Here is a 12,676-nt window from a genome sequence, read left to right on the forward strand (position 1 = left end):
TTCACCTACTACAAATATCGCATACTTTGCCTAAACTTCATGGTTCCACCATCACTTCCATCAGTAAATTTATCTGGAATACATGCAGACAAGAAGCAATAAAATAGTTCCAGATAAAGCTAAAAATGTTATATAAATATGAAAGATGTTTTCTCAATACTCACTCACATTTGATCATTAGAATTTTAAAAAATATGTCTAAGCATGTTAAAGGACTAAGACTCTGTATCTTAAGCACTGTGCTTTTGGATCACTGTAAACTGTGTGAGAAAGACTTCAGCTGGCAGTCCTGGAGGAGAGAAGAAATGTGGGAATTCAGAGCAGAATGTTGTTTTGCTGAATGCAGCAAAATAATAACCAATGCTGAAAAAATATATATATTTTTTCTGCATTTATAGAAGCTTCCTAAGGTTAATATTTCCAGTAATATTTTGACTTATTAAATACTGTTTCCTACATTTCAGTTAGCCCTCGGGGTAAACTCTTCTCACAGTTCAAAAGCAACTGCCATGATGCATATGCCAGCATAAAAGGGGTTAGGCCATAAGACTCTGTATAATACTGTAATTATTGTAAGGATGTAAAAAGAAAATAAAATTTGTATAGAGAATTTGTAACTGTGTTAAACAAAACTTGAACACACAACTTACGGGAAAATACTAATGCTTTATATAGCTTGCTCTTTGTTCAACTTCCACTCTTGTAATTGTTCCCTCCTAATTTCCTGAAAGTGTAAAATAACACTCTTTTGACATAACTATGGAATATTTAGTTGCTACAAAACACATCACTTAACCTACACCACCAAAAACGTGACCACTGAATTGAGCCCCAAGTCTTCCATTAGATTCGTATGCCTTTTGTGTTACAACTTTGATTTTGATTCCAAAACTCAAACGTTGCATTGTTTAGTAAATCTGTATGCACTTCAGTAAGAGAATTTAGTCTGAATACACAAATGCCTAACATAAATATCCTAATTCCCTTAAAAAGTCATACAGGTGCTGCTATTATGTTGATGAACACAGAACACTATGAAAGATGGTGCAAAGGCCAGAAAACAAGCAAGTTGTGTGATCTGCCGGTTCCCCACACAAATAAATATCTAAATCCTAATGTGTTTTAAAAACCCAAGAAAAATCTGTGTGATGAGAGGCCACATGGGGATCAGTCTGAGCTGCACAGGCAATGGTTACCAGTCTATGAAGGGCCAGGAGTTGCTCAGTGAATTAATATGATACCCATATTAAAATTAAATAACCATTATTATATTTTTGAGATGAAAAATCATACGCTACATAGGGAAAAACACACAAACGTATTACAACCAACTATTTAGTGAAACTTCTGAAAAAGCAATTAATATTTGGTCTTGGGCGAGGGACTGGTCTCCTTTTGTTGGCTGCCCAGTTTTAAGTGGGTATTTTACATGTAAAACATTACAAGTTCAAAGTGGAAGAACTCTTGTTTTTTCACCTGTGAGTGGTTTCAACTTAGACTTCAGCATTACTGTCAGGAAGTCAGTTTTTCCATGCTTGTTACTGTAAACAAAATTGTATGGCAAATCTCCAAAAGTGATAGGTCAAGGACCAAACTGCAAGAGCGACAGGCTGCTTCCAGAAACTGAAGACACAGCATCAAAGTGAGAATAACCATTTTTTTAAACTGTGTTTGATGTTCTTGTTACTCAGTTGTTTGGGCAGCACAACAAACACATACAAATACACCCTGGAATACATATATATGATCTATATCTGTCTGAAACAGTGCGTGAATGGGTAGGGAAAAAAAGCCAGCATCATCCTGTATTAACATTGCCTCCCACTCAGTACTTTAATGGCTGCTTATATTTGTCAAACCTCGATCCAAGCTCTGCTTGGTTAAAAACTTTTACCTTGCTTTGTAAACTTACAGCAAACTAACATTAAACACATCTACGAAGAGTCCTTCTCCCCAGACAATAACATTTCTATTGATGTTTTCTTCATAAAGCATTAGGACCACCAAGAGCTGCAGCACGAACTTAACATTTGAGGGGCATGCATCTTGTACATCAGTATTACTTTCTGCTTCTCCTCAAACATGAACCCAAATTTGCCAATGTTGTAACTTTTTTTTTTTTTGTAATCTGAAACTCCTTTAGAAGGCTAAGTATATTTTTAGTGAACAGAATCCACCCCTTTCTGCCTTTGTGTGAGGCTTTCAATATTGCCTAACTTTACACACTTTCTAATGGGCATTTTCCTCCCAAGGTTTCTAAGCCAAGGTTCTGCATTAGCAACTGAAGCTGATGGATGCTGTGCCATGTGGTAGTATCATGTAATGCATCCCAAACCGAATGCCCTAAACTGGTGGAAACTCTGCACTACTGTACCTACACTTCAGCCTTGTGTCTGTAAAACTGGCATAATAACAGCCCTTCATCTCATGGGGGTGTTACAAAGATTAGTTAAATTGTCAGTCAGTAAGATAATGCACATATCAGTTGATAACAAAACACATTCCTCTTTAGAGCTGAGATCTGAGAATAAAGTATATTAAAAAAATAATAACAAAAGTAGATATATTTAAGCTTATGTACTAAGCACTTGCTTACATTCTACTGTCTTCAGTATGACAAGCACATACACTAATGGTCTTTGCTGGTAAAAACATGTTTTCTGAATCAGGACTACAGTACCCAGAGTGCAGATGTTATATTGGCTGAGCAACATAAAAAATTCAAATGCATGGTTTTTTGTGAAGTGCAGTTATGTTTAATTGTAAACAAATAGTAAGAAACTTTGAGGAGCTCTAAAATTATTATGGCCAACAGGATGAATGTTTTCTGGTCTTATGTTTAACATCAAGAAGACATTGGAAAATGTCTTCTGCACCCAACTGCCATTTAAAAGTTGATTCAATTCCTCTGACTCAGACATCTATAACTAGATTCAGCTTTGGAATATTTGTTTTCTTTCATCATTAACATCCTTGTCCTGTGTTTTTAAGCATTTCAAAACATCATAAAACAAAACCTTCTGAATTACCAGCTAAATATGATATAGGAAAACATAATCCACCACTATATAAACGAGAATAGAAAAAAAAATGCTATTAATCAGATCTGAACCCAACAAACAGGCTCTGCTCTGTTAATATTGGTAAGTACTCCCATGTTAAATAGTAAACATTGCTAAAATACATTTTAACCAAGCTAACCTCTACTGTAGTTTTAACAATAAACGAAGCTGATTACCCACCCACCCATGTTATCAGTCCACATACTTTCCTTATTGCTAATGAAGGCCAACCTTACAGATTTAGCACAGAGGAATTCCTTCTATAAACATAAATTCTCTTTAGTTCTGTATATGACAAAATAACCTTCACCTGCAAGCTTATAACAATGAGGTCTGTGACCACTCTAATTAACCTTCTCTTGATAAGCCTGAAAAAGGCTTGTAGAACATAGTATCTGTATAAACAACAGTGCAGGTGAGAAAGCTTTCAACATCCACAGGCTCCTTGTGACAGCCTAGCCTCACTGAGCAATGGTAACCTCTGCTCTGCAGTGGTCACCCCCTAACAACATATGTACCAAAACCTAATTGTACTCATAATTTGATTGAAGATAACCATATAGTAAATTCCTGTAAGAATTCAATGAGAACAGTAAAGGGCACCTGTATTGTGTCATTTGTTTTCTGCATTACTAGTGGCCGTAATTCTCTCATTGCCACAGGTCCTCAATTACAGCTTTCTACCTCCAAACTATAAAGGATGATATCCATGAAAGTAAAGTTGTTTTTATTCCTAAACTATCCTGTCATAGTCCAGCTATCTTCACCACATTGTCTAAATAAAAACAAACTTTATTTATGCATGTACTTTTCCAATAAAGCATATTTAAGCTACCTACTGCCTTTCCCCCTTAATCCAACAAAACACTTCTTCAGACTTAACTGTTGGATTTGAACTTCATGTATGGTAACGTCTGCATACATGTAACACAAATATCTTTTTGCTTACACTGAAAGTAACTGCCAAGCTGTTGTTGCACTACAATCAGCCTTGATTTCTTTTAAAAGAAAATATCACCCTGTTTCCAACTTGTGATAAAATGAAGGGACATTTGCCTGAGGCATGAAAACATTTTCCAAACATGAAAGTCTTGTTGGAGGTGCTGGAAGGCAAGTACTAAGCCTCTCTCCATCATCTTTGAAAGGTCATGGAGAACAGGGAAGGTGCCTGAGGACTGGAAGAAAGCCTATGTCAGTCTGATCTTCAAAAAGGGCAACAAGGAAGACGCAAGAAACTACTGTACTCCCAGCCTCACCTCCACACCCCTTGAAAGGTGATGGAACAGCTCACCCTGAATGTCATTTCTAAGCATGTGGAGGAAAAGAAGCTGATCAGGAGTAGCTAGCATGGATTAACCAAGGGGAAATCATGCTTAACCACTCTGATAGCCTTTTGTGATGGCTATCGGATGACAGACTGGGTAGATGAGAGGAGACCAGTGGATGTTGTCTGTCTTCACATCAGCAAGGCTTTGGACTCTGTCTCCCACAACATCTTCATAGACAAGCTCAGGAAGTGTGGGTTAGATGAGTGGACAGTGAGGTGGATTGAGAACTAGTTGGATAGAGGGTTGTGCTCAGCAGCGCAGTCTACTTGGAAGCTTGTAGCTAGCAAAGTCCTACAGGGGTCAGTACTGGGTCCAGTCTTGTTCAAATTATTCATCAATGACCTGGGTGTTGGAACAGAGTGCACCCTCAGCAAGTTTGCTTATGACACAAAACTGAGAGGATGTGCCACCATTCAGAGGGACCTGGACAGGCTGGAGAGCTGGGCCGAGAGGAACCTCATGAAGTTCAACAAGGGCAAGTGCAGGGTCCTGCACCTAGGGAGGAATAACCCCATTCACCAGTACAGGCTGGGGGCTGTCCTGCTGGAGAGCAGCTCTGCAGAGAGGGACCTGGGAATCCTGGTGGTGGATGAGTTAACCATGTGTTGCAGCTTAACCGGGCAGGCAGCTAAGCACCACACAGCCATCTACATGCTCCCTCCCCTGCCCCCTAATTGGGATGGGGGAGAGAAATGAAAAGGTAAAACTCATGGGTTGAGATAAAGACAGTTTAATAGGACAGAAATTGAAGGGAAAATGATCATGGTAATTGCATATATATATATGTGCACACACACACACAAAACAAGCAATGCACAATGCACTTTCTCACCACCTGATGACCAATGCCCAGCCAGTCCCCAATCAGCAGCACCTTGCCCCAGACAACTTCCCAAGTTTTATTGCTCTGCATGACATAATAGATAATGTAATATCCCTTTGGCCAGTTTGGGCCAGCTCCTGGCTGTGTCACCTCCCAGCTTCTTGTGCACCCCCAGCCTCCTTGTTGCCAGGGCCGTATGAGAAGCAGAAAAGTCCTTGGCTCTGTATAAGCACTGCTCTGCAATAACTAAAACATCAGTGTGTCATCAGCATTATTTTTTTTCCTAAACCCAAAACATGACACAAAACAGCGCCTATGAAGAAAAAATAACTCTATCCCAGCCAAAACCAGAATACCATGAGCCAGCAATGTGTCCTTGTGTCCAAGAAGGCCAATGGTATCCTGACGTGCATTCAGAAGAGTGTTGCCAGCAGTTTAGAGAGGTGATCCTTCCCCTCTGCTCAGCCCTGGCGAGTCCACACCTGGAGTACTGTGTCCAGGTCTGGGCTCCCCAGTACAAGAGGGACATGGAGCTACTGGAGTGAGTCCAGTAGAGGGCTTCTAAGACAATTAGGGGACTGGAGCATCTCTCTTATGAGGAAAGACAAGGGATCTGGGCATGTTTAGCCTGGAGAAGAGAAGACTGAGAGGGGATCATATCAACGTATATAAATATCTGAAGGGAGGGTGACAAGATGATAAGGCCAGACTCTTTTTGTTGGAGCCCAGTGGTAGAACAAAAAGCAACAGGCACAAACTGAAGCACAGGAGGTTCCATCTGAATATGAGGAAAAACTTTGCTGTGAAGGTGACAGAGCGCTGGAACAGATTGCCCAGAGAGGCTGTGGAGTCTCCTTCTCTGGAGATGCTCAAAACCCTCCTGGACGTGGTCCTGTGCAATGCACTCTAGATGACCCTGTTTGAACAGGCAGGTTGGACTAGAGCTGATCTCCAGAGGTCCCTTCTAACCTCAGCTATTCTGTGATTCTGTACGGTAACAGCCCTAGAGAAGACTCAATTGTCTCAAGATCAGTAACAATGACAGAGTCATTCCTTTCCTAGAATTACTGTTTTGAAACAGGAATTCTAGGAATTTCACAGAATTACTTTTACCAATAAATAAATAAATACACAAATGGGGAGAATGGGTGACAAACTCACATGCACACAGCCTGCAACAGGCCATCCTCCAGATCATTTCTCAGCTGGACCATGGTGTCCTAACGCCAGTTCCTTGTGTTAGGATAACCAATTTAAAATGAGTACTTCAGTTGCTGAGTCCAAAGACAAGCTGCAGCAACTTTTAAAAACATACATACATATATATGAATGCAGGTTAACGTGGATGTTTACCTGCTTCAATGTCCCTTAACTGACCAGAGAGACCTTTTCAGTTCCACAGAGTTCTACCTTCCCGTCCCAGTTTCTCATGCTTGCCAAGGTTATTCTCCTAAGACGCCTGGGAATGCTGTACACATCCTTCTCCAGCACAAGCTTCTCCAGCTGACAGAACGAAGTGACTTGTGGCTACAGAAACACACACTAGCGCCCCACTTAATATCACATGCCAATAACTAAATTAATTGCTAAAACCTGACAACCAGTCTTTTCATGTAGTAGTCCTTCAAGCCAAACTATATTCTTGATTAAATAGAAAATTTTATTCTTTTGGATTACCATTTCATATTGAAAGGAAAAACAGCCCCGAGATAGAATAATGTCATCTACACCATCCTTTCTAAAATGCATTACAACATTGATTAGTAACTACAATTGATAAGTACAACTGTTGTGGTTTAACCCGGCCGGCAGCTAAACACCACACGGCCGTTCGCTCACCCTCCCCCCTCCCTCTCTGGGATGGGGGAGAGAAGCGGGAAAGTGAAGCCTGTGAGTTGAGATAAAGACAGTTTATTAAGACAGGAAAATAATAATAACAATAACAATAATCATGATAATAGTATTACTAATAATAATGTGTACGAAACAAGTGATGCACAATGCAATTGCTCACCACCTGCTGACCGGTGCCCAGCCCATCCCCGAGCAGCCGGCCCCCCACCCCGGCCAGCCACCCCTATATATATTGTTTAGCATGACGTCAGATGGTATGGAATACCCCTTTGGCCAGTTTGGGTCAGCTGTCCTGGGTCTGTCCCCTCCCAGCTCCTGCTGCACCCCCAGCCTGCTCGCTGGCAGGACAGAGCGAGAAGCCGAAAAGTCTTTGGCCTGGTGTAAACACTGCTCTGCAACAATTAAAACATCAGCATGTTATCAGCGCTCTTCTCATCCTAATCCAAAACATAGCACCCTACCAGCTACTAGGAGGAAAATTAACTCTGTCCTAACTGAAACCAGGACAACAACCCAGATAATAAATAAATTTAAAAAATAAATGTAAAAAATGAGATAACAGGGACATGAGGAAGCACAGTGCTGTGACTTGGATAAACACAAATAGCTGAATATATTTCTTATTGGCCCATATATTGAACGTTTTAACAAAGAGTTAATTACACGTTACTCTGTAAAGATGGATAGCCTCGTGCATAATATTGGACCCAGAAGTCACCAACTTTCATTGCCCACCCTGCAGAAGACCATGTCATTCTCACCAAAAAACTTCTAGAAAGAATTTTGAAAGAGACAGAATTACAAATCCTGATGAAAATTTTCTTTCACAAGACATAGAAATTGGAAAACTAAACTGTCTTAACATTTATTTGAAAAACACACACAAAAGTAAAACAATAAATAATCTGATACATTTTTATAAATCATTTACTTCTAATCTGCAGCTACAGACAATTTTATTCACTGACCACACAGTTGTCACATGCAAAGATTAAAGTTGACTGAACACTCTGAGTGTGCATTCACCCACATTTCCCATGTCCATGTTCCTTTTGATAAAGCCTTCTGTATTTGCTTAGTTTCTAATTGCATTTGAGGAATAGTCATTTTTTAATGTTTGAACTCTTATATTATTGATTATGCCCAAGATTAACTACGTTATGATGAATTTAAGGGCATCAGTAAAACATGAGTATAACCCAGGGAATAGAAGTTTGCACAGCTACAAAAGAAAGAGGCAACCAGAGTGAGATAACAAGAAGTGATGTTAAAGACGACTGTTCCGGGAAAACCTAAAGAACAAGCATTCTCTGCTTGAAAAATAGAGCCAGAAGGACACTACACACAGAGATAAAAATACCACATTGTATGCGTGAGACTGTGAAATCCTTCCATGACTGCATACTTCTACAGTTTGCATGTTTATGTCCTGCTCTGTTTCTCAAAAATTGGTATATCTTCATGCATAAACAAACAAATATGAACGTCGGTAAAGTGTAGTTCTTCCACTAGCATATTATCTTTTTTTTTTTTTTAATTCTTTTTTTGAGGTTTGGCCAAAGTTCAGATATACTGAAATGTCCTAGCCTGTTTTGTGCCTGGTGGAAGTCCATTCTGCTGTCTACTCTGCTTCTTCCAGTTATGTCAACAGGGACTGAATTTTGTCCACAGTATTGTAGAAAATAACTACATCTACAAGCTATATATATCCTAAATGGTCATCTGTCATCAATTCACACCCATGTGTACATGTGAAATTTCTGCTATCTGGTAAATATACTAAATGTTTCTCCATATTCATTTCAGGTTTTATAGTACATCCATTCAAAGGACTCTTTTTCAAGATCAGAAATCAATTGAAATTGTACATAGAGGAGGAAAGAAAAAATGTTTAAATTAATCCCACCTAAGAAAAGATTTTAGAAAGGGATACATGTATTCCTGCTGAATGAGAGGCAGTACGGCGTTCAGCTGTAATTTGAATCTATATTATATTTCATAAAACCACAGTGTGTTCTCTTGTCCTATTAAAACTGCATTCTACCTTACCAGGTCTGAATAATTTGTATAAAATTGATTGCTACAGTTCTTAGTAAGAGCTCTAATTGCATTCCTGGTATAACTTAAAATGATAACCTTATCTTAATTAGTAGCATGCTACAGAAATGCTTCTGCAAGCCGCCGAGGATTAACCTGCATTTTTAAGCAGAAGCCTTGGGGCCTTCTTTTCTTTTTTTTTTTTTTTTTTTTTTTTTTAAATTCATCTCAAACATATGAGCTAGTGCTAATTTATCATAAAGAAAAAATGGAAATAATCAAGTTGAGAGAAAATAAACAACCCTGCTGCCACCTCCTCTGGTCAGCGCAAGTTTCTGTATGTAGGTCAATCTCCTCTACGCACAGGCACGTACACATGTATGCAAGCTAATTGAGGTGCTCCTTCACTTGCAGTGCAAAGTATGTGCTTACGTGAAATGTATGTTTCTTATAAGTCCCCAGCAAATGGTACATTAATCGTGCTTCACAGAGAATCACCCATGCTGTGTAGGAACCTTGTGAAGGACAGGACAAATAGGCAGGGGCTGGGACAAAAGTAATCCTGCCCTTTGAGGACTGGGGGTAAAGTTTCATGTGGATGCATCACCAAGCTCCAGCAAGTGTGGGTGCAGAAAAAATTCTGCTGAATTAAACATAAAATTAAAACAAACAAAACCACCACCAACAACAAAAATACTCAAACATACCACCACTCCAAAAGAACATACCACCACTCCAAAAGAAAACTAACACAAAACATTCACACAATGTGCTCCAGACAACCCACTGAGAAGACTGAGAAGCAGAGCTCACCAACAATCCAAGGCTGTCCAGCTAATGTGACTTCTAGAAGCATACACTTCAAGAACATGGCAAAGGAATACTGGTGTACTCTCAGGGTCAGAGAAATGAATGCTAGTAAAATGTGATAGCGAGTCACTAAAAGCCCCTCGTGCAAATCCTGCTTTGCTTTTCAAGGTTTGGGGGAGTTTTCAGTTGTCTGATTTCTTGCTATATTTAAGCACATCCATATTGTTGTTCTGTCAAAGAGTGACACTGCATTCTATCTTAATAAACAAACATTAATCAGTTTTATTGGAATAATAACAGGTCCAGCAGTAGCTGTATAGTACATCTACTCTCAGAAAGCAACACTGGAACTGGCAGTTCGAACTTTTGAATGGTTGAACAAATGCGTTGAAGTTTTGTGACATTTCACCATCACCTGTGTTACCATTTTACTCAGAATTAATTTTGTGAGTCTATCATAGTCTCTCCAAAGTAAATAAATAAACAAACAAGCCAGCAGTAATTTCCTTGTACTTCATTACTCTAGATCACACACCACAGGCATACAACTATAGCAAGCTACAGGCAGTAAAGGCCAACATTTGGGTGCCAACTTTTTTTTTTTTTTTTTGTGACTGCATCTTTTCCAAATTAATTTTTATTCCTAACAACTTCACACTAAGGAAACATTCTACTTTTTAACCCGGTTCACTAGTTATATTACAGGCCCCATAGGGCACAGACCACTCTGAAAGCATCCACATCCACCTGCCCATCTGCACACAGTATTGCGGGATTCTCCATGCTTTGCTGGGGCTCCTAGGTGCCATTTATGAACACGCAATCAATAAGGTGGAGTTTCAAAATTGCTGTAGCGACTGTGCTTAAAAAGGGACACATTTAACTTGATACACATCTGTATGTATGTGGGTATCCCTGCGCACATCCCTCCATGGTCCCCTGAAATTCTGTTTGAATCCCTTTCAAAATTAATAAACTCTCCCATGTGCCCCTCTTTGTCCCCCACCCTCCCCTTGGCTGTAGCATTTTCTTCTTGGTAGCAATGTGCTTTTTTAAGGTGAACATGCATTCATCGACCATTTGCTACATGCTTTAAAAAGAATGCCCTCAAAGCAAGAGCCTGCATTGCTTTTTGTTCAGTACAGCTGACAGATGCCTACTGAAGATGTCTTGCATCACGCTAAGCAGATAGTTTCTTGATAGGAGACTTTGATTCTCATCTCAGCATTTTCTTTAACTTTTACTGATGGTATGAGTGGAAAGAGAGGGACTGAATGAAAATCATCAGTTATCCAAGACTGCCTGCTTAATGTTTCTGCTTATGGCAATGCACAAGCAGAACAATCAGCCTTGCCTCTGGTGTGATCCCAGACAGTCTGTTAGCTAGTCCTTATAAATCCATCCATCACCTCTATGAAAGTCACTGCCTTCCTTTTACCAAAGATAATGTATGTTATTGGGATTATACCACTGCACATGGAGTCATTAAAGAAAGATAGACCACAATTTATGGCCAAGTCTGCGGACAGCAGGGCATTATTTTAACCATAAAATCACAATCTGCAAGGAGAGTGGCCAAACCAGAGGAGCCATTAAAGACTTATAATTAGCATCAATCAATGTGACACTACTGTTGACATCTTTATTACTTTAAATACACTAATCAAATACTTCTGCATTCAGATAGAAAGATTGATAGGCAGACAGACACAGAGAACATCCCTACAGAGAGCAATTTTAAATTATCCATTCAAAAGGTAACAGAAAATAAGCATACTACCATAATTGCATGGAAATGCAGTGCACTGACTAAAACTGTTTTCAGCTAGTATAGTGGACTTGGGATGGTCAAGCCTGCATAGGAGATACACCAAATCTGCCCTGAAAAACAAAAACAAAAACAAAAAAACAACATACCCACATGCCTCAGCCATGCAGTCAACTACTGATTTTCCTAAACTGAATGAACCAACATCCCACAGAGAACTTTGCTTTAGGGTATTTTGTGTTAGAAAAATAAATGGCTCAGCAACTCTTTATAGCACCATTCCATTTTCCATCTCTACTTTTCCATATACAGGAATCTTGATGGAAGAATATCATGATATTATTTGCATACTTACCATCATGACTGTCAATATTATCTAATTGAATCCATGTGCAATTTCATACTGCACAGACACTAAAATGCATATGTTGTTACTATTGCTGTTCGTATAAACATTTCAGTATTAATGAACAAGAAGCTGTTTCACTTCTCTACCACTTCCCAGGCCATATGCTATTGTACCTCACTGAAAGCATTTTTGAGGAGCAGCTCCCTTCTCTGTGGGACATCAGCTTTGACGTTCATGAAAAGGGAATTCTTCCCTTTTCCTGCACTGGGAATCAAATAAATGCATGCAAGTTCTTTTCAGAAAACATGCTTTGAAAGGTATTAAATGATGGTGCTCCCACATTAGATGAGGTTATAAGAATTCCTGCTTATTTTCCTTTTTTTTTTTTTCTTTTTAATAGGGGATTATAGTCAGGCATTTGAACGGTTTGCCCAGGGAGGCTGTGCAGTCACCATCCCTGAGGGTGTTTAAGGAAAGGTTGGACGTGGTGCTTAGGGACTTGGTTTAGTGGGTGATAGTGGTGGTAGGGGGCTGGTGGGACCAGATGATCTTGGAGGTCTTTTCCATCTTAATGATTACATGATTCTATAATAATACTTTAAAAAATACCATTATACAGCAAAGAAGATTCATATTCACCTAGGT

The 12,676-nt window shown here is 39.4% G+C and overlaps 1 protein-coding gene across 12 annotated transcripts in view; it reads right to left on the reverse strand.

The window, feature by feature from the left end:
• The window catches only part of LOC106038303 (uncharacterized), a 289,082-nt gene that overhangs the window by 38,958 nt on the left and 237,448 nt on the right, over window positions 1-12,676 (reverse strand). The window contains exon 8 of one of the 12 annotated variants that reach the window (XM_066992062.1): window positions 11,695-11,795. The exons of the other annotated variants lie outside the window; for them this stretch is intronic. Within the exon in view, the coding sequence (XP_066848163.1) occupies window positions 11,695-11,795 (101 nt within the window). The remainder of the gene's footprint in view (window positions 1-11,694; window positions 11,796-12,676) is intronic. 12 annotated transcript variants of the gene reach the window in all.

Source organism: Anser cygnoides, chromosome 2 (genome assembly GCF_040182565.1).
Source record: "Anser cygnoides isolate HZ-2024a breed goose chromosome 2, Taihu_goose_T2T_genome, whole genome shotgun sequence".
In the NCBI taxonomy this organism is placed as follows: domain Eukaryota; kingdom Metazoa; phylum Chordata; class Aves; order Anseriformes; family Anatidae; genus Anser; species Anser cygnoides.